Source organism: Macaca thibetana, chromosome 7 (genome assembly GCF_024542745.1).
Source record: "Macaca thibetana thibetana isolate TM-01 chromosome 7, ASM2454274v1, whole genome shotgun sequence".
Lineage (NCBI taxonomy): Eukaryota > Metazoa > Chordata > Mammalia > Primates > Cercopithecidae > Macaca > Macaca thibetana.
In genome coordinates this window covers 43604360-43624552 of record NC_065584.1, presented here as the reverse complement: position 1 = coordinate 43624552, position 20193 = coordinate 43604360, and the positions used below count along the sequence as shown (strand labels likewise).

General features: G+C 41.0%; 1 protein-coding gene across 1 annotated transcript in view; it reads left to right on the top strand.

Annotated features, from left to right (window-relative positions):
• Window positions 1–20193, top strand: part of SYNE2 (spectrin repeat containing nuclear envelope protein 2) — a 377154-nt gene that overhangs the window by 285318 nt on the left and 71643 nt on the right. Inside the window, 7 exon segments of the mRNA XM_050797880.1 lie at window positions 2949–3145; window positions 5279–5411; window positions 6670–6852; window positions 7268–7414; window positions 9103–9279; window positions 11410–11565; window positions 17951–18103. Of these exon segments, the coding sequence (XP_050653837.1) occupies window positions 2949–3145; window positions 5279–5411; window positions 6670–6852; window positions 7268–7414; window positions 9103–9279; window positions 11410–11565; window positions 17951–18103 (1146 nt within the window).

Sequence of the window (20193 nt, the reverse complement as noted above, 5' to 3'; positions counted from 1 at the left end):
GTGGCATTGAGAACATGACTAACAAGATAAAAAACAGGTTTTAAGTCTTCTCACCAGGAACTTAAAATTTCTAGTTTTAACTTTAGAGTATATGCCGTCAGAATCTGAGTTGTACGGCCAGAGGCAGTTATCAAATATCAACTTTAAAACTTCAAAAGCACATTTATTGCCTGAATGAACTAGGTGGAAAATGAAAGCAGGAAATACTTCCAGGGCTCTCTCTTCCGTGGAGATATTTTAGCCTCTATAAGGAACATTTTCCAGAGGCTGGGACACTGTATTTATACTCCCTAGATGTCTGGAAGGCTACAGTTGGTCTCATTGCCACCTTATTAATTATATTGAGCCTAACTCTAAGGTAAATCTGGATCCTCTGGGGTGGGTGGGAGTGGGGGTGATGGGAGTACTGTTTAGCTCTTTGTTAGTCTAGGGATACCGAAGGTAGCATCTAAACAGCTGAAAGAATGCAGTTGAGAACACTATTTTAAGGCTTATTATTTTAAGCAACAGTCTAATATTAGCCAAAGTAATATGAGTGTGATTGTTTTCTCCAGAAGTAACCATAAATATTAAAAAGAAAAAAATTGTTCTAAGATTTTAAATGAATTTGCCAGACTAAAGACGTATCTCATAAAGCCCATCTCACATATGGACTTCATAGGCCGTTCTCAGTTCAGAGTCAAGGAAAGGTTTGTGTGAGTCTGACAGATGTCGTCATCTTGATCAGCCGTCGTCTGTGGGGCGTGGAACCTAGGGGTCAGTTGTGTGTGGCCTTTGAAGTCGAACAAACCTGTGTTCAAATGCTGGTTCGGCCTAGTTACTCGTGTACAGACTGTCTCCATGCATATAATCGGTAAATTAGGCTGGGCGTGGTGGCTCACGCCTGTAATCCTAGCACGTTAGGAGGCCGACGTGGGCGGATAACCCGAGGTCAGGAGACCAGCCTGGCCAATATGGTAAAACCCCATCTCTACTAAAACTACAAGAATTAGCTAGGCATGGTGGCACGTGCCTATAATCCCAGCTACTCAGGAGGCTTAGGCAGGAGAATCGCTGGAACCCGGGAGGCGGAGGCTGCAGTGAGCCGAGATCGCGCCACTGCACTCCAGCCTGGGTGACACAGCGAGACTTCATCTCAAAAAAAAAAAGGGGAGGGTGAATTAAGACTTTTCAGAGATGTTTTAAAGATGAAGAATCTAGCATTTCACTTAGAAAATTAAACTTTTTTTTTTTTCTTTTAATACAGATGTTTGATATTTCATTCTAGCCCACACAGGCTCAGACACGGGGAGGGGATTACAAATGGGAGTGGTGGAAAGGGCCATGGAAGTGGAATTTTTTGGTAATTTCTTAAAAGGCTTAACTTAATTTGAAAATAGCAAACCTTCTGTTTTGATAATTTATTTTTTAAGATTAAACAGGTGTCAGGATAAATGGCATTAGATGAATCCAGCTGTGTTAGGTAATTACCTTTAGACAGACTTCAGATAATTTCATTTTTCTTTCCATGGAGTTGGATTAATGATATGCTATTTTAATTTATTTTTCTAAAATTTTCTTCCTTTCTGTCTACTGAATCTTTATATTCCGTAGAAGACTCTGGAAATGAATTTTCTGCCTAGTATTTGCATCTCATGGATAATAGAGAAATACTATTTTATTTATCCTCTTCTTATGTAAGTCACCATCTGAAGTGCTTCCGGGGGCAGAACAGAAATAAGGAACACCTGGTGGCTCTGCAATCAGAGGGGTGGTGGGGACTGAGCTGAGGGAAAAAGGGAGTAGGCTCTCCTAGAGCTGGCAGCTACTGCTCAGTTACGGCCACCCTTTGCCACATGAGATGCAGACCAACAATTGCTGGGTCTTCCAGTTTTCCCAGAGACACTGGCAATCCTGATTATTATGTAAGATTTCCTGGTTTTTCTTCTTTTTTTTTTTTTTTTGAGACAGAGTCTCGCAGTGTCACCCAGGCTGGAGTGCAGTGGCACGATCTCGGCTCACTGCAAACTCCGCCTCCCGGGTTCACACCATTCTCCTGCCTCAGCCTCTGAGTAGGTGGGACTACAGGCACCTACCACCATGCCCAGCTAATTTTTTGTATTTTTAGTAGAGACAGGGTTTCACTGTGTTAGCCAGGATGGTCTCAATCTCCTGACCTCGTGATCTGCCCCTGTCAGCTTCCCAAAGTGCTGAGATTACAGGTGTGAGCCACCACGCCTGGCCTAGATTTCCTGATTTTTCAAACTGATCTTAAGGTCACACAAAACCTGTCTGTGAGCCCAGCATGGCCTAAAGAGTGCCAGCTTGTTTTTGTTTGTATGTAGTAAGTCTATAAAGTTGATTTGGTTTATTTTTGGGTTTTTTTTTTTTTTTTTTTTTTTTTGAGACAATCTTGCTCTGTCGCTCAGGCTGGAGTGCAGTGGCACAATCTCAGCCTACCACAGCCTCCACCTCCTGGGTTCCAGCAATTCTCCTGCCTCAGCCTCCTGACTAGCTGGGATTACAGGTGCAGGCCACCAAGTCCTGCCTCAGCCTCCCAAGTAACTGGGATTACAGGCATGTGCCACCACGCCTAGCTAATTTTTTGTATTTTTAGTAGAGAGGAGGTTTCACCATGTTGGTCAGGCTGGTCTCGAACTGCTGACCTCAGGTGGTCCACCCACCTCAGCCTCCCAAAGTGCTGGGGTTACAGGCGTGAGCTAGTGCGCCCAGCCAGTAAGTCTACAGAGTTGAATCTGTGCTCTAGAAATGTGAGATTGGACACCTATCATGAAAGGTGACCAATAAACCATTAATCATGCATCTAGTCAGACTATAGTCTTGAAGGTTGGGAAAGTGTTACTGTTTCATCAGTAGACACAAATGTCAGTTTTAAATGCAGTATTTGTGAATAGCTTGGCAGACTTTATTTTCTAAATAATTCATTCTATGACTTTACTTTTTATTAGCAAATAAAAAGAAACATTGGTGGAAAACACGCCCGGCTTTACCAAACTCTGAACGAAGGCAAACAGTTGGTGGCGTCTGTGAGCTGTCCTGAATTAGAGGGCCAGATCGCAAAACTGGAAGAGCAGTGGTTGTCCCTGAACAAGAAAATTGACCATGAGCTCCACAGGCTGCAAGCACTTCTCAAGCATCTGCTCAGGTCTGCCTTTCTGGGGGTGGACTGGCTTCACATTGTTTTGTGGAGAAAGACCTCAGGGATTCTGTAGTCAACTAAATTTTACCTGCAACCCGCCTTATGCTGTTTTCTCTTGGGCAGTCTAAAGCAGTTGGGGCCCTCTTCTGGGCTAAACACGATGTAGAATCTCTGATGGTTTGCTAGACACAGCATAACATGTGGTCAGTTTGCTGTGATCATTTTTTCTTTTCTTTTTTGTTTTTAAGGAGGCAGGGTCTTGCCCTGTCACCCAGGCTGGAGTGCATAGAGTGCAGTAGCACAATCATAGCTCACTGCAACCTTGAACCCCTGGGCTCAAGCGATCCTCCTGCCTCAGCCTCCCAAGTTGGTGTGACTACAGGCATAGGCCACCATGCCTGGCTAATTTTATAAACTTTTTTATAGAGATGGAGTCTCACGTTGTTGCCCAGGGTGCTCTCAAGCTCCTGGCCTCAAGCAATCCTCCTGCCTCAGCTTCCCAAAGTGCTAGGATTACAAGTGTGAGCCACTGCACCCAGCTAGTTTACACATTGCTATAGAAGCTAGGAATTATGTTATAAAATATATATAGGTTACCTTTATACCACGATATTGCTCTTTCCTACCCTCTTCCAAAAGTTTTAAAATTAAAAAAATTAAATGATTTTAGCTAACAGAATAGTTTGAAATAGCCTCACAACAAAGGAGAATTTGTTGTGCTTAGTTGGTATAATCTTGAACCATGTGAGGAAGGAGGAGAACATGGAACATTTAAACCTCATTCTCATCCCTGCCTCTTAACCTAAGGCAGTTTAAAAGTTACAAGAAGGGCAGAATTTTGTTTGAATATTTTCACTACCTCGGGCAAATATGTTGGGTGTTCAGCCAACAGCAGTTTGTTGTTATACAGCTTATACAAATGCTGTGTGTGTGTGTGTGTGTGTGTGTGTGTGTGTTTGACCATATCTGTTAAAATGTGTGATTCTATTACATTCAAAATATTAAAAAGAAAAAAATTGTTCTAAGACTTTTAAATAAATTTGCCAGACTAAAGAAGACATATCTCGTAAAGCCCATCTCACATATGGACTTCATAGGCCATTCTCAGTTCAGAGTCAAGGAAAGGTTTGTGTGATAATAAATATAAATAAATAAATAATTTTATTTATTTATTTTTTGAGACAGGGTCTCACTCTGTTGCCCAGGCTGGAGTGCAGTGGCATGATCATGGCTCACTGTAGCCTTGACCTCCTGGGCTCAAGTAATCTTCCCACCTCAGCCTCCCAAGTACCTTGAACCACAGCACATGCCACCACGCCTGGCTAATTTTTGTATTTTTTGTAGAGATGGGGTTTTGCCATGTTGCCCAGGCCTGTCTCAAATTCCTGGGCTCAAGCCATCCTCCCACCTTGGTATCCCAAAGTGCTGGGATTACAGGAGTGAGCCACCGTGCCTGGCCTATATTTTTAATATGAACACATTTATAGAAGATATTTGATGAATAAAAATCTCTGCCCCTTCACTGGGTGTACTTTTGTATAGCTGTAATAAGAAATAAAAAAGAATGCTTCAGACTTCCTAATTGTTCTTTTTTTTTTTTTTTTTTTTTTTTTGAGACAGAGTCTTGCTCTGTCGCCCAGGCTGGAGTGCAGTGGCGCAATCTCGGCTCACTGCAACCTCCACCTCCCAGGTTCAAACGATTCTTCTGCCTCAGCCTCCTGAGTAGCTGGGACTACAGACATGTGCCACCATGCCTGGCTATTTTTTTGTATTTTTTAGTAGAGACGGGGTTTCACCATGTTGGTCAGGCTGGTCTCGAACTCCTGACCTCAGGCAATCCACCTTTCTCAGCCTCCCAAAGTGCTGGGATTACAGGCGTGGGCCACCACATCTGGCCTAAAATCCTCATTGTTCTTGCTAAGCTATAATGAAGAGAGTCCTAGAAAATGCCAGAGGCGTCAGACTTGGGGCATGGTATAAAACATGATATAATCCTTATTAACATCACGATATTCTGAATGTTAGGACTAATCAACATAGGAAAACATATAATAAAATAAGAAGACAATTTGCTGGTGATGCATATCATTATCAGAGTATGTTTCTAATCTGCCTTCTCTCTCACTTTGCTCCTGTTAGTTATAGCAGAGATTCGGATCAGTTAACCAAGTGGTTGGAATCTTCCCAGCATACTCTGAATTACTGGAAAGAACAGTCCCTCAATGTGTCTCAGGACTTGGATACAATCAGAAGCAACATTGACAATTTTTTTGTAAGTCGTAATAGCATATTACTGGCCAGAAATAAATATCAAGGAAAAAGCATCAGGGTTAATGTGATAGTCTTTCGTATTTATTTGTGGATAAGGGATAAAACTTGGGCAAATAGTAGCTGTATTCTTCAAACCTAGAACTGTTTATACTGTTCATTCATTTATAATGATAAAATATATTTTTAATTGACCCTATAAAATATATATAAATTTAAAACTTGCACTGGGTGCAGTGGCTCATGCCTGTAATCCCAGCACTTTGGGAGGCCAAGGTGGGTGAATCAACTGAGGTCAGGAGCTCGATACCAGCCTGACAAACATGGAGAAACCCCATCTCTACTAAAAATACAAAATTAGCCGGGCCTGGTGGCGCATGCCTGTAGTCCCAGCTCCTCAGGAGGCTGAGGCAGGAGAATCACTTGAACCTGGGGGGTGGAGGTTGCAGTGAGGCAAGATGGTGCCATTGCACTCTAGCCTGGGCAACAGGAGTGAAACTCAGTCTCTAAAAACTTGCACTGACATAGGTCATGTTTTACAAATACAAAGAATATAAGACCCAAAAACAACTTTGTAAGGTTACTAACTTATAAATGTTTAACATTAATAAAGGCATAGTTTTAAATTATTGTAAACAAAATTGATATTTCTACTAAAAAGCTTTTGTTCCATTGTTTTGAGATGTTTTTTGGAAAAAAATTCAAAAAATATCCCCCAAATTTTGGGGGAAATAAAAAGGTATTACTCTTGTAATATAATTTCGTAATGATTATTGGTCAATGCACTTATGAAACGTAGTCTTTTCCATTAGACTTTTCTTGGTTTTTTTCCATTTTTCATACTTTGTAGCTGTGGTTACTCACTTTGGTATTAAAATGTAAATTTTTTCAACATACTTGAAAGAATCTCTACATAGGAAAGATTTAAATATTTTAATTACAAACTTGTTTCAAGTAATTCATTTAATATGCCCTTTGTGTTGGGTTCCATAGTTTATTGTAAAACTTAACCATTTAAATAATGACTTATTTTTAAAAATACTAACCCACTGGGTGATAAGCTACTTGAGGGGTGTGCATTCCATCTCTTTTGTTCCCCATTGTGTATGTAATGCCCGACAGTAGGAAAAAGGGGTGTGTGTGTGTGTGTGTATACACATTCAAATATTTACTATGTTTAATTGTTACTAGCCAGTTATTCTGACTCTTAGTTTCTGCTATATTTCAATTTTAAGTTTCTAAATTTTAAAACTCTCCTGTAGGAGTTTTCAAAAGAAGTTGATGAAAAGTCCTCCTTGAAGACTGCTGTTATAAGTACCGGGAACCAGCTTCTTCACCTGAAGGAAACTGATACAGCTACGCTGAGAGCTTCTTTAGCACAGTTTGAACAAAAATGGACAATGCTCATAACTCAACTTCCAGATATTCAAGAAAAACTTCACCAGGTAAGTCTTTAGAGCCTTAGCATTTGAATTAATGTTCACTTGTTAGCTTACAACTCTTTCGAAATTATTTCTCTGACTCAATAATTTTCATTGACACTACCTATTTTTCTCTGGCACCAGTGAATATAGGTCTTAATTACTGGACCCTCCTCCAATGGGATTTTTCTTAAGAGAGAAATCAGGCTTAATTACTTTATTTCTCAGTTTATCTTTGCCGCTGTGTTAGTTTATGTGAAGGTCATTGTCATTGTTTTGGGGTCGCTTATTCTAAGTTTGAATGCTGGGTTTGTTTTTTTGAGTAACCTGCGTAATTATATAGCAAGACCTTTTATCAAACCAGGTATCATCTTTAGTGAAGCCCTGATTCATTTTGTTAACTGCAGGCAATTAAATGGAAATCATTTTGTTCTCACAGCTTCAAATGGAGAAATTGCCATCTCGTAAAGCAATCACAGAAATGATTAGCTGGATGAACAATGTGGAGCATCAAACTTCAGATGAAGACTCCGTGCATTCACCAAGTTCTGCATCTCAAGTTAAACATCTTCTTCAGAAGCACAAGGTAATTATGCAAAAGGAGCAGAAGTCTTTTCATTGAAACAAGAAGGCTAATCAGTTAGAGGGGTAATGCTGGACAAAGGGACACATAGGATATAATTTCGAAAAACGGATTCTAGGGGTAGGAAACTGGCATGGTGGATGATTCTAGAGAGATGTTAGTAGACTTGCTTTTATTCTGCTTAAATTCCTTTTGCCAGCCCCCATCACTGCAGGACAACCCAAGCAAGCTTTTAACAGACTTTCATCTCATCTTTTTATCCCCACCCCACTGCCCCCACTAACCACCGGCTCTGCCTGACAGAGTGATTTTTATTCCTTAACTGTTCTTGGTGCTCTCCCTCATCATGCTGTGTACATGCTGCACCCTCCACTTGGAATGCCAGGGCCCATGTTTAACTGTATACGTCCTCTTAGTCATCCTTCCAAAGTCAGCTCGAGTTGTCCTCATTTGGAAATCCACCCCTGACTCTCCCAGCCAGAGTAGGTGACTTTCCTGGATTAGATGTCTCCATCATGCTATTAGTAGCTCCCATCATGCATTATTATAATTATTGGTTTGCTTGCCTGTCTCCCCACCTTGACTGAGCTTCTTGAGACCAGGGGCTGTCCTTCACCTCACTAAAATATAGCACGCCTATCCCAATACCTGCCTTCCTCTAACAGGTGTTAATGAAATGTTCTTTGAGTAAGAGAATGAGTAAGAAAAAATTGAGATCCTTCTACAAAGAGATATAAATGTGGCCTTCTCTGTGATATTTAATTTCAAGTAGATTTAATATTTCATGAGCCACACGCAAACATGTATTGTGTGCTCGGCAGTATGCTGGCCACTGGGAATACAAAGATGAGTGACACGTGTGGTCCATTGCTTTAAGACCATGCAGGCTGATGGAACTAGCTTCTGGTAGGCAGAACATGAATGGCTTAATCACCAAGCATGATATTAGCAGAAGATTTTGTTTTTATGTACCATCACATCCTAACTTCAGTGTGTTGTAAAATCTTTGAAAAGTCTACACGTGTGTATTCTCACAGGCTGTAGCAACCTAGCACATACCACATGGCTGTCACCCCTGGGTGTCTCCAAAAGAGGTTCTAGAGCTTGCAAGGATGAAATCAATAAATGACAGGTTTGGCAGAAATGTTGTTGGCCCTGCGTGTGTTTAGGATTGCTGTACAACTTAAAGCCACCCAGACTTTCTAAAGCCACCTGAGAGGCCTTTACCTATCCCCGAAGGAACAGGGAAGCTGCTTAAATGACAGAGTTCCTTAAAGGCGTCCTGGGTTTTCTGAGAGAGCTTTTCCTTCCTGTTTCCCATCTGGTTGTTTCCATGAGCCCTCAGGATGGCCCTGAAATCCCGCACAGCTCACGGGCAGCCTCCCCCAGGAAGCTTTGTCATATCCTGGGTCCTGATTTGGGTTCAGATGATAGCAACTGCCACACACAGTGCACCTCTGACTTTTCAGCCTATTTGAAAGCAATGCATCTCTGTGTAATTCCCCAAAAGAATCTCTACTCCAATAAAGCCAACTCCTGGTGTAGGTTGGGGAGGGTAGAAAGGAACTCCTAACAGGTGCCCCTTGATTAATGGATGGGAGCTTGGCGTCCCCTCAAGTACATAAAGGGAAATCCAGTTGATCTGACCAACTTTCATGACTGCTTTGGGTGTTTAACTTTGCTTATTTTAGGAGTTTAGAATGGAAATGGACTATAAACAGTGGATAGTGGACTTTGTTAACCAGTCGTTACTTCAGCTAAGCACCTGTGATGTAGAAAGCAAGCGCTATGAAAGAACGGAGTTTGCAGAGCACCTGGGGGAGATGAACCGCCAATGGCACCGTGTACATGGAATGCTGAATAGAAAGGTGTGTTCCTGGGTCACAGCTGGATGTGTGGTTTGGCCTTTATAAAATACACTCTCTGAAAAATCAAAAAAGACGTTCAATTAGTTGACTAACTGATTGCTAAGCCTAATAATCATCTCAACCATAGCCCTTTTATAAATCCTATGTTTTAGCATTCTCCATTGGTACCTATAAGATAATATGAAAATAGTTCTTATATTTGAGATTTCTTAGTGGGAAATTGAGCGAGGCAAGCGAAGAGGAGGAATTTTATTTAAGAACATGTCAAGTATTATGTCAGGCTCCTAAATGATCAGAGATTTTACATTTTCTATGAAAGCAGATGTTCAAAAGGGGCAAAGCTATTTCAGCTTTGAAAAGATTTATGAAAAGAAAGAAAAATACATGTGGCTTTTTGGTAGATTTTTCACTCCGTGACTCTTGAAAAGATTTGGAAAACTTATTCCTGGAAAAATACTTTACATATAATCATAATGATAATTGGTGTGTTTACTGTGTAGAGAATGCATACAAATGAATTTACACAATTAAGAAACAAGTACATGAATGGACAAAGGACATGAACAGACAATTCACAAAAGAGGAAATTATAGTTAGCAAATAAACATGGAAAGATATCATTAGCAGATACTCAAACACTGTGTAACATAATGCACTTAATTACATTAGAAAAAAAAATCAGATGAGGACAAAACCCAAAGCTGTCACGTTCATACATTGCTGATAATGGCTTAAGTACTCTCTTGGAAAGCATTTGGAAAATTTAAAGAACCGTAATAATAATCTTATCACTTAACCAAGCAAGTCGCCTCTTACACATTTAAGTAGATAGTCCTTCAAAAAAGAAAATGATGTGCAGAGTGTTCAATTCAGCATCGTTTACAGCGGTGAAAAGGTACCATGCCTTAATTCGCACTGTCGGGGAATAATTAATCAAATTATACTGTATTAATTTGATGAAACATTGGGGCAGCCTTTTTTTATTTTTATTTTTTGAAACGAATTCTCGCCCTGTTGCCCAGGCTGGAGTGCAGTGGTGCGATCTCAGCTCACTGCAACCTCCACCTCCCGAATTCATGCAGTTATCTCAAGCCTCTCAAATAGCTGATATTACAGGTGCCTGCCACCACGCCCAGCTAATCTTTGTATTTTTAGTAGAGTCGGGGTTTCACCATGTTGGTCAGGCTGGTCTCGAACTCCGGACCTCAAGTAACACACCCACCTCGGCCTCCCAAAGTGCCAGGATTACAGGCATGAGCCACCATGCCTGGCTGGGCAGCCTTTTAAAATTATGTCATGACAGGCCAGGCACAGTGGCTTATGCGTGTAATCTCAGCACTTTGGGAGGCCGAGGCAGGCAGATCACGAGGTCAGGAGTTCAAGACCAGCCTGACCAACATGGTGAAACCCTGTCTCTACTAAAAATGCAAAAATTAGCTGGGCGTGGCAGCATGTGCCTGTAACCCCAGCTACTCGGGAGGCTGAGGCAGGAGAATCGCTTGAACCTGGAAGGCGGAGGTTTCAGTGAGCCAAAATTGCGCCATTGCACTCCAGCCTGGGTGACAGAGTAAGACTCTGTCTCAAAAAAAAAAAAAAAAATTATGTCATGACACAGTACTTATAAGGTATTGTAAAAAAGAATATAAAAATGTATGTATATTATAATTATGACCTAATAAAAAAATTATTATGAATGAGAGGAATCACAGACATTAAAGACAATGATTATTTTATTGAATTGATAAATTATTTATTATTGATATTGGTAGAAATTTTTAAGAACTCTAATGCAGAAAGTCTGAAGAAAGAAATTTTTCTTACACTTTGCATATATTAATAGATGACTCAATGAAAAATATCGAATGTTAGGAACATTTTATTTTGTTCACATCTGAAACTCACAATAGCTGCCTTTCTCAACAGATTAGTTTTCACCTGAAATATATTTTTTTTGTAAGAGGAGCTTTAATTCTGTTTTCTGATTTATGAATCTTTATTTCAAAAGTTATCAGCATCTTATTTAGAAATTTGAGAAGAAACAAAATTGTTTTTTAAAAAATAACATCATGGCATTTACCTTTTAAAACATACATTTTAACATTTTTTGTAATTGTTAAATTCATCACTTAGATACAACATTTAGAACAACTTCTGGAAAGTATCACTGAGAGTGAAAATAAAATACAGATTTTGAACAACTGGATGGAAGCACAAGAAGAGAGACTGAAAACTTTACAAAAACCTGAAAGTGTGATCTCAGTGCAGAAGCTGCTCCTGGACTGTCAGGTGAGGAAGGGAACAGTGTCCCGCCCAACCCTTGAACTGGGGCAACTGGGTCACCTCTCTTGCCCCAAGGATAAGTTGCTGTAGTTTGTGAGACTCTCTTCCAGCTCCCCTCTATTTACTTATTTTCTTATGTCAATTAGATAATGACCCATGGGTTTTACGAAATTGCGAAGTGCCATTTTTTATGATAAGCAGAAGAATGTATTTTCACGGTTACAGTATTGCTCTCTTAAGAGTTTTGAGTAGTACTCTTGGGGGAAAATGCTCAAAGAGAATTTTGATTTAAATGCTTTCCAATTTTCCATCTGTTTTATCATTTTTCCCAGTGTTCACAAAATTACTCTAAAAGTTTCATTATTTCTAGCATTTCATTCTGTGTTTTTTCAGAGGAAAATGATTTTCTTCTACCTATCATACACTGTGTTTTAAAAAGTTCACTTGTCCCTTGGAACCTCTGTCTGAATCACACTGGGCTTGAGGGTGTTGTCCATTGTTCAGCTGTGCTTTGCCGAATCACTCAGTCTTTGCACATTGATCCTGCTTTAGCACTGTCTTTATGACTGCTGCCCATTCAAAGCACCTCTGCCATCACCATCATGGCAGGCGGCACGCGCTGTGCTGTGTCTGCACTTCCTGTTTGACGGCCTTGCAATAGTCACTGTCAGGACTGGAAAGTCTGGCCGGACCGCGTTTCTACTGAGGAGGTTAGGGGATAGCACTGGACGTAAATGTGAGCAGCAGCACCACCGTAAGAGGCCTTTTCACATGCTCATATCCTGTACCCACCTCCCCATGAGCCGTCTCCACTTTAGCCTTCTGACAGCCACCTTGGAGTCAGTGTGCTTCCTTCACTGGAAGCCTACATTCCGCAGCCTGGTGCTGGACTGTCCCCTAGCAGGTGGTTCTTTCCAGAGCCCAGAAGGTGTTTTTCATGCGTGTCGCTACCTCCGGTTTCTCATTAGGTGCTCTCCACTTACTCCTTACTGTCTGGCCAGTCTGTCTCAATCAGGCCGGCTTCCTTCAGACCACCCTCGGTGCAGGCCTGTCTCATGCAGCTGCTTCCAGCCCACTTGCCAGCCTCCCCCCTCATTTCCTTCTGATTCATTCTCCACATTGCTGCAGAGGGATATTTCTGAAATGCAACGGGTCACAGCAATCTCCATTTGAAAATCCTCCAGTGGCTCCAGATTGACCACAGAACAAAGTTCACATGTTTTAGAATGACATTCTGGTCCCTCACCTACAAAGAGTTGCAAATATACCTAAGTCAAGCGAGTCTTACACAGTTAGTTGGTTCCCTTTTTGATAGATAATTGTAGCCACTGACCAAGGTTGAAATGGATTAAGTTTAGCTATTCTTCCCACAACCTCACTACCGAGTTGTAAAAAAACAAATTCCAGACACAATGCCACCATCTATAGAAACAGATTAGCAAGCAAGCTCTAAAAATACTTTATATAAGTTCAGCAAAGCCTCTCTGTCCTCTTTAGTGCACCAACCACCGCTTTGCATGAAAGACAGACATAGTAATATTCCAGAAGCAAGCGTCCATTATTTCTATGGCCAACATTAGGCAACCAGAATCCTTGGAGTTTAAACTGGATACAAAAACCACATAAGGACTTACCTTAGGGATTATTGCACCGGGTGAAGGCAACAGGCTATGCCCAGTTCTTATAGCCTGTTCAAGTGGGGGTGGAAATTGTATCTACAGTAGTTTAGCCAATCCATGGATCTTGAGTACATGAAATTTACCGATGAGAACCCATTTCTCATATTCATTATGTTATTTAATAAGCCATTAAGGCCAGGTGCAGTGGCTCATGTCTATAATCCCAGCCCTCTGGGAGGCCGAGGTGGGAGAATTGCTTGAGTCCAGGAGTTCGAGACCAGCCTAGGCAAGATGGTGAGACCTTGAATCTACAAAAAATTATTTAAAAATTAGCCGAGCATGGTGGTGCATGCCTGTAGTCCCAGCTACTCAAGAAACTAAGGGAAGAGTATCTTTTGAGCCCAGGAATTCAAGGTGACAGTGAGTTATGATCATGCCACTGCAGTTCGACCTGGGTGTCAAAGCAAGACCCCATCTCTAATAATAATAATAATTCATTAATTTTACCAATAGAAAACCGTTTCTAACATTCACTCTGCTCATTAGAAAAATGAAAGTTGACTGAGACAAGGAGCTTTAAAAGAAATTTACAGACGTGCCTGGCCAGCATCATCCCTTGTCAGTCGCCATTTGCCTCTGTGCCATTACATTTGCAGCTGATTGCAGAATTATTTCTACCTACCTCCCCTCGCCCCCACCATCCACACACAGGTTCTCCTCTGCTTTTGTCAGAACTCAGTCGAAGCACCCTGACCCTCTCCCTCACCACATGCCCACTAACTGTGCCTTCCTACCAACTCCCACATTTCCTTAGCTCATTTCTTCCTATTTTAAATTTGTATGCTGCTTCTTGGATGCCTCTTTGCAAAAGGCCATAAACAAGGCAGAGATGGAAGCAAATAAATAAAACAGGCTTCCCTAGCACCCCACGTAGCATCATGTGTCAGAGACTGTATTGGACTCATCTGTCCACGGGTCTGTCCTCTCCCAGACTGTGGGTTTCTCAAGGCAGGCTGGCACATCAGCAGGACTGTTATACCTGTCACTGCCTGTGAAATTCATAGGTGCTTAATAGTTGCTTGAATGTATCTATTAGTGGACCTAAAAGGCTGCTTTTCTATAAATATTAATTTCTCTCTCTCTCTTTTTTTTTTCACTATTCTTTGCATATAATAACTAAAATGAGACCAGGTGCAGTTGCTCACACCTGTAATCCTAGCAATTTGGGAGGCTAAGGCAGAAGGATCACTTGAGGCCAGGAGTTCAAAACCAGCCAGGGCAACACAACAAGACCCAGTCTCTAAAAAAAAAAAAAAAAAAAAAAAAAAAAAAAAAGTTATTTGGGCATAGTGTTGTACACCTGTAATCCTAGCTACTTGGGAGCCTGAGGCAGGAGGATCACTTGAGCCCAGGAGTTCAGGGTTCGAGCAGTAAGCCATGATCACGCCCCTGTACTCCAGCCTGGGTAAGACCCCATCTCTAAAAAAAACAAAACAAAAAGAAAGAACTGAAAAAAAGGAAAAGAAAATGATGAAAATGATTGATGTATACTTTAATGACTTCTCCCAGGGTGGAATGCTTCAGTTCAGGTAAGCTTCCTAAAGTGGCTTTACTCTAGAAAAGTTAAGTATTGGAGTCGATGAAACATGAAGACATTAGGATTTGAAATATTCTGAAGGGCTTCTAAAAGTCATTGGTGACTGGAAAAAGGCCACGTTTGACATATTATAATTATCAAGGAAAATTGTGTAGTTGACTAGAGTGGGGAGGTTTGAGATGAGGCTGTTAATCCCTCAAGTTTGATGCCTCTATATATAAGCAAGCACAGCTTCTTAAAGAACTATGTTCATGGTAAAGTCAGAGGAATTTAGATATTTTAAAAATATTTAACGCTGGTTCTCACAGAATAGAAAAACAGGACTTGCAAATTCTAGTCAATCTCCATAATTAGCAAAAGATTGTTTTTAATTCCACCCTGATTTATATGTAGCAAATTAGAATTTAAAGTAAGACATTAATTTGCCGGTGAAGTGGGAGTTGGGAAACTTGAAGGGTACTCTTAGGCCTCAGTGAAGCAAGGTCAGATGACAGGACTGCTGGGCCAAATCCGTATTATTCTGCAGAGCAAAAGAAACAAGCAACCCCACCATGTGTGGGTGTTCGTGTGCTGCTATTGCCGTGGCTTTTTTTTGTTGTTGTTGTTGTTGTTGTTGTTTTTTGATACAGGATCTCACTCTGTCACCCAGGCTAGAGTGCAGTGGTGCAGTCATAACTCACTGCAGCCTTGTGCTCCTAGGCTTAAGAGATCCTCCCACGCTGGGCGCAGTGGCTCACGCCTGTAATCCCAGGACTTTGGGAGGCCGAGGCAGGCGGATCACTTGAAGTCAGGAGTTCGAGACCAGCCTGGCCAACATGAGAACCCCATCTCTACTAAAAATACAAAAATTAGCTGGGCATGGTGGCACATGCCTGTAGTCTCAGCTACTTGGGAGACTGAGGCAGGAAAATGGCTTGAATCCCGGAGGTGGAGTTTTCAGTGAACCAAGATCACCCCCACTTCAGTCTGGGTGACAGAGCAAGACTCTGTCTCAAAAAAAAAAAAAAAAAGGATCCTCCCGCCTCAGCCTCTCAAGTAGCTGGGACTACAGGCGCGTGCCACCACACCCAGCTAATTTTTGTATTTTTTTTGTAAAGACAGAGTTTTGTCATGTTTCCCAGGCTGCTCTCAAACTCCTGGGCTCAAGTGATCCGCCTGCCTTGGCCTCCCAAAGTGCTGAGATTACAGGCATGAGCCACCGCGCCCAGCATGGCTGTTGTTTATGCTGCCATTTTTGAAGTGTGTGTGTGTGTGTGTGTGTGTGTGTGTGTGTGTGTGTGTGTGTGTTGTTATTTCCTTTTGTCTGCTATGTAGTCATTTCTCATCAGTTTCCTTTAAATTATCGGGGAATGATGACAGCTTATTAGTAAATAAGTGTTTTTAGAAATCTCTAGTTAGTCGAGCCTTTAGGAGAGACTGTTTTATAAATTGAAAGAAGGAAAGTGATTGAATATTCTTAAAGTGTTTTCAGTTATAACTTTGCAGATGAAAAAAGTTAGATTTAAACCTATGATAAAAGAAACATGCTAATATATAAGGCTGTCAGGGTATGAGGGAGCGAGTTAGGTAGGGTGGCAGAGATGGACAGAGGCAGCAGCTGACTGAATCTCATTGGCAAAGGCTATTTCAGAGAAGCCGTTTTGTTTCCTGGGTGCCTTTGTAACCAGTCCAGAAGAATAATATTTCATAAATTCACCCACATGTTAGTATGGGTGGATGGCTACGACAGTGAGAGATCTTCTGTTAATATGCTATATATTCATGTGGCTCTAAATTCTCAAAGCATAGAGGGTTATAGAGTGGAAGATTCCTCCAGCTCCGTTCTCTCGTCATCCATTCTTACTCCCAACACTAGCCTAGTTTCTTATGGAACAGATTTTGTTTCCCTTTTTCTACTTTCCAGTCCAGAAGATCCCTGACATTCATTGATTTAGAGTTTGTGATTTCCACATTCCAAGAGTGACCTGAGGGCTCCTCACATGTGGTAATCTGGCAGTTTTGCTGGACTGGATTTCAGTGCTCCGCTGTGAGGCTAGCACGAGGGAGCTCGTCCCTCACCAGGGTACAAACCCAACCACCTGCTCAGCTACCCCATGCCCACGAGGCACTCATGTTTCTCTTTCCTTATGAACCGTGTAGTGATTCTTACAAAGGATAAAAAAAAAGAAAAAGAAAAAAAAAGCTGGGACCCTTATCCTAAGCAATTTTCAAGAGAGAAATAGAACATGAGCGAAGGGTCGTTAACTTGAGGCCATACATTCAGAACACATGCATCTGGATGGAAATGTAATGCTAAAGAAAGTATGCAGAAGCGTGTCCCAAATTAGTGAATTGGGAGACTTGAGGGAAATTCAAAATGAATCCCTCTGAATGCCAAAGATCTCTTGTGTTTTCCAGTGGTTTTGTAATGAGCATGTAATGCTTTAATAATTTTTTAAAAGTTTAAACTTTTTCCAAGTTGGATTTCAACTGCAATCCTGAGAAGGACAAATAAGCAGCTCCTACCGTCCTTCCTCTAAGTAGAATGGCAGCGTTGCTGCTGGCCTCATTCATCTCTGTTTTTGGACCGCTGGCTCCATGGTGTCCTTTGTAGTAGAGGGATCCTGTAGGTTTTTAAAAATGTGTCTATAAAGAGTAGACCAGGTCAAGGTGCCTCTTATGAGTGAATTAATAAACTAAGAGATAGAAAATGATTAAAGTTATTACTGAACTACCAACAGTTATATCGTCTGTCATTTATATGATGCTACATAGTTTAAAGGCACCTTCCTGCTTGTGATTTTATTTGAGTTCTCAGCTTGGCCTTGGTACACATGGTATGGGGTATCATCACTTTTTCCAAATGAAAAAATGGAGACGCATAGGTTTGATGACTTACGCCTGGTCAAACAGCCAGTGCAGGGCAGACGTGGAATGGGGACCAGATCTCAGACTAGCATCCTTTCTGCTCTGCCATGATGGTTCAGACGTGTTGCCTAGATTCTCCTAAAATACAGACTTGTGTCATATGTAATTGAACTAAGAGTATTATGATTTAAATGTCTTTGGTGTAATGCTATTTAATTATATAATCTAATGGCATTTTTACTTGGAAAGAGTAAACGCCTGTCTCTGACACCTTATTATTTGTTTTCTAATATTGTACATTGAAAACCTTTTCCTGTTACCCTTCCAGGATACAGAAAATCAACTTGCAATTAAATCCAAAGCACTGGATGAGTTGAAACAAAGTTATCTGACTTTGGAGAGTGGGGCAATGCCATTGTTAGAAGATACAGCATCCCGAATTGATGGGTTATTTCAAAAGAGAAGCAGTGTTCTCACTCAGGTACTAGAATTCATTTGAAATGTGCTATTTCTCTTCACTTTTTTTTTTTTTTTTTTTTTTTTTTTTTTTGAGACAGAGTCTCGCTCTGTTGCCCAGGCTGAAGTGCAGTGGCCGGATCTCAGCTCACTGCAAGCTCCGCCTCCCGAGTTTACGCCATTCTCCTGCCTCAACCTCCCGAGTAGCTGGGACTACAGGCGCCCGCCACCTCGCCCAGCTAGATTTTTGTATTTTTTAGTAGAGACGGGGTTTCACCATGTTAGCCAGGATGGTCTTGATCTCCTGACCTCGTGATCCACCCGTCTCGGCCTCCCAAAGTGCTGGGATTACAGGCTTGAGCCACCGCGCCCAGCCACATATTCTTCTTTTATTTTATTTGTTGTTGTTGTTGTTTTCGTCCTTTACTCGTGGAGACTCTATACCAAACACTGAAAAGTTGCTGAGAAAAATAATTGAAGTAAGTTAGAGAGGAGCATTACAAGTCCCATTTTATGCACTGAATAATTAGAGGCAAAGCCACCAATTCCAACGTCATTGACAGGCTGCAAATCCACTTAGTTATCTTTGTTTTGTCTAATGTACTTACACAGACATAAATATCTCCATACCCCAAACCCAACAGAGTATCTGGCATTGTTTCCTGGCAAGATACACAGAAACAGTGATGAACCAGTGTCTCCATGTACAGGGAGCTGCCTCAGGGAGGAAGTGATCCTGTATCCTGCAGCCTCTATGAGCTAGGAGCATAGTCAGCTCCAGGAGGACTCTAAAGATTGAAAGAAACACTACATGGTGTTGAAGAGGGAGTATAAAGGAAGAAAGCGGGCAAGACATCTAATAATCTCACAAAAGGCATGTCGGTGTCAGCATTTTACCCCTTCCAGGAGGAGAGCACCAAAAGAGAGCAAACTCAGGCATCTCTAGACATTGCAACCTTGACATTTTCCCACAACAGAGGAAGAGAACTAAAAATACTAACCGATTATACCAATCAATTAGTATAATCTATCAATTGGTATAATCTATACCATCAATTACAGATGTGTCCATGTTTCCTAGACAACCTTCATTGTGGGTTGTCACCTACTAAAATCTACTTTCAACCATTTGTACCAAGAGGTAATAGGGAATAACCTGCACGAAATCCATAGGCAACACTCATCCTCATTCCTCAGTCCCCATTCCCCCAGGAATCTAGCAGAAAAATAGGGATGAGCTTATTCAGTCATTTGTTAAGCGTACATTGTGTGAGGTACTTTGCTCACTGCCCGGGTTACAAAGATAAACAAGAAAATAAATGAATCCTACCCTCAAAGAGCTCACAGGCAGGTGGAAGAAACACATGTGAACAGATAATTACAATATAATAAAAATATAAAGAGAAAATTAAATGAGATAATGCATGTGAAAACATGCAGATAGTACTGTCATAAGGATAGACATATATATACTTTGGAATGGAATTGAGAGTCCGGAAATAAGCCCTCACATTTATAGTCAATTGATTTTCAACAAGGATTCTAAGACAATTTAATGAGGGAAAACATTTTCTTGAAAAATGGTGCTGGTACACCATATATCCACATGTAAAATAATGAAGTTAGACCTCTACATTCATACAATATACAAAAATTAACTCAAAATAGATTAAAGGCATAAATGCAGGCCAGACATGGTGGTTCATGCCTGTAATCCCAACACTTTGGGAGACTGAGGTGGGAGATCATTTGAGGCAACGAGTTCAAGACCAGCCTGGGCAACATAGCAAGACCCCCATTTGTATTGAAAAAAAAAAAAGACATAAGTATTAGAGCTAAAAGTATAAAACTGTTAGAAGAAAACATAGGTATAAATCTTCATGACTTCGTGGATTAGGCAGGGGTTTCCTAGATATGACACCAAACTCGTAAGCCATCAAAGAAAAAAATAGATAAATTGGACTTCATCAAAACTAAACACTTTGATGTTTTAAAGCACAGCATCAAAAAAGTAAAAAAGGCAAACCACAGATTGGGAAAAAAGTATTTATAAATCATATATTTGATAAGGGACTTAAACCTAGAATATGTGAAGATTTATCACAACTTGATAAT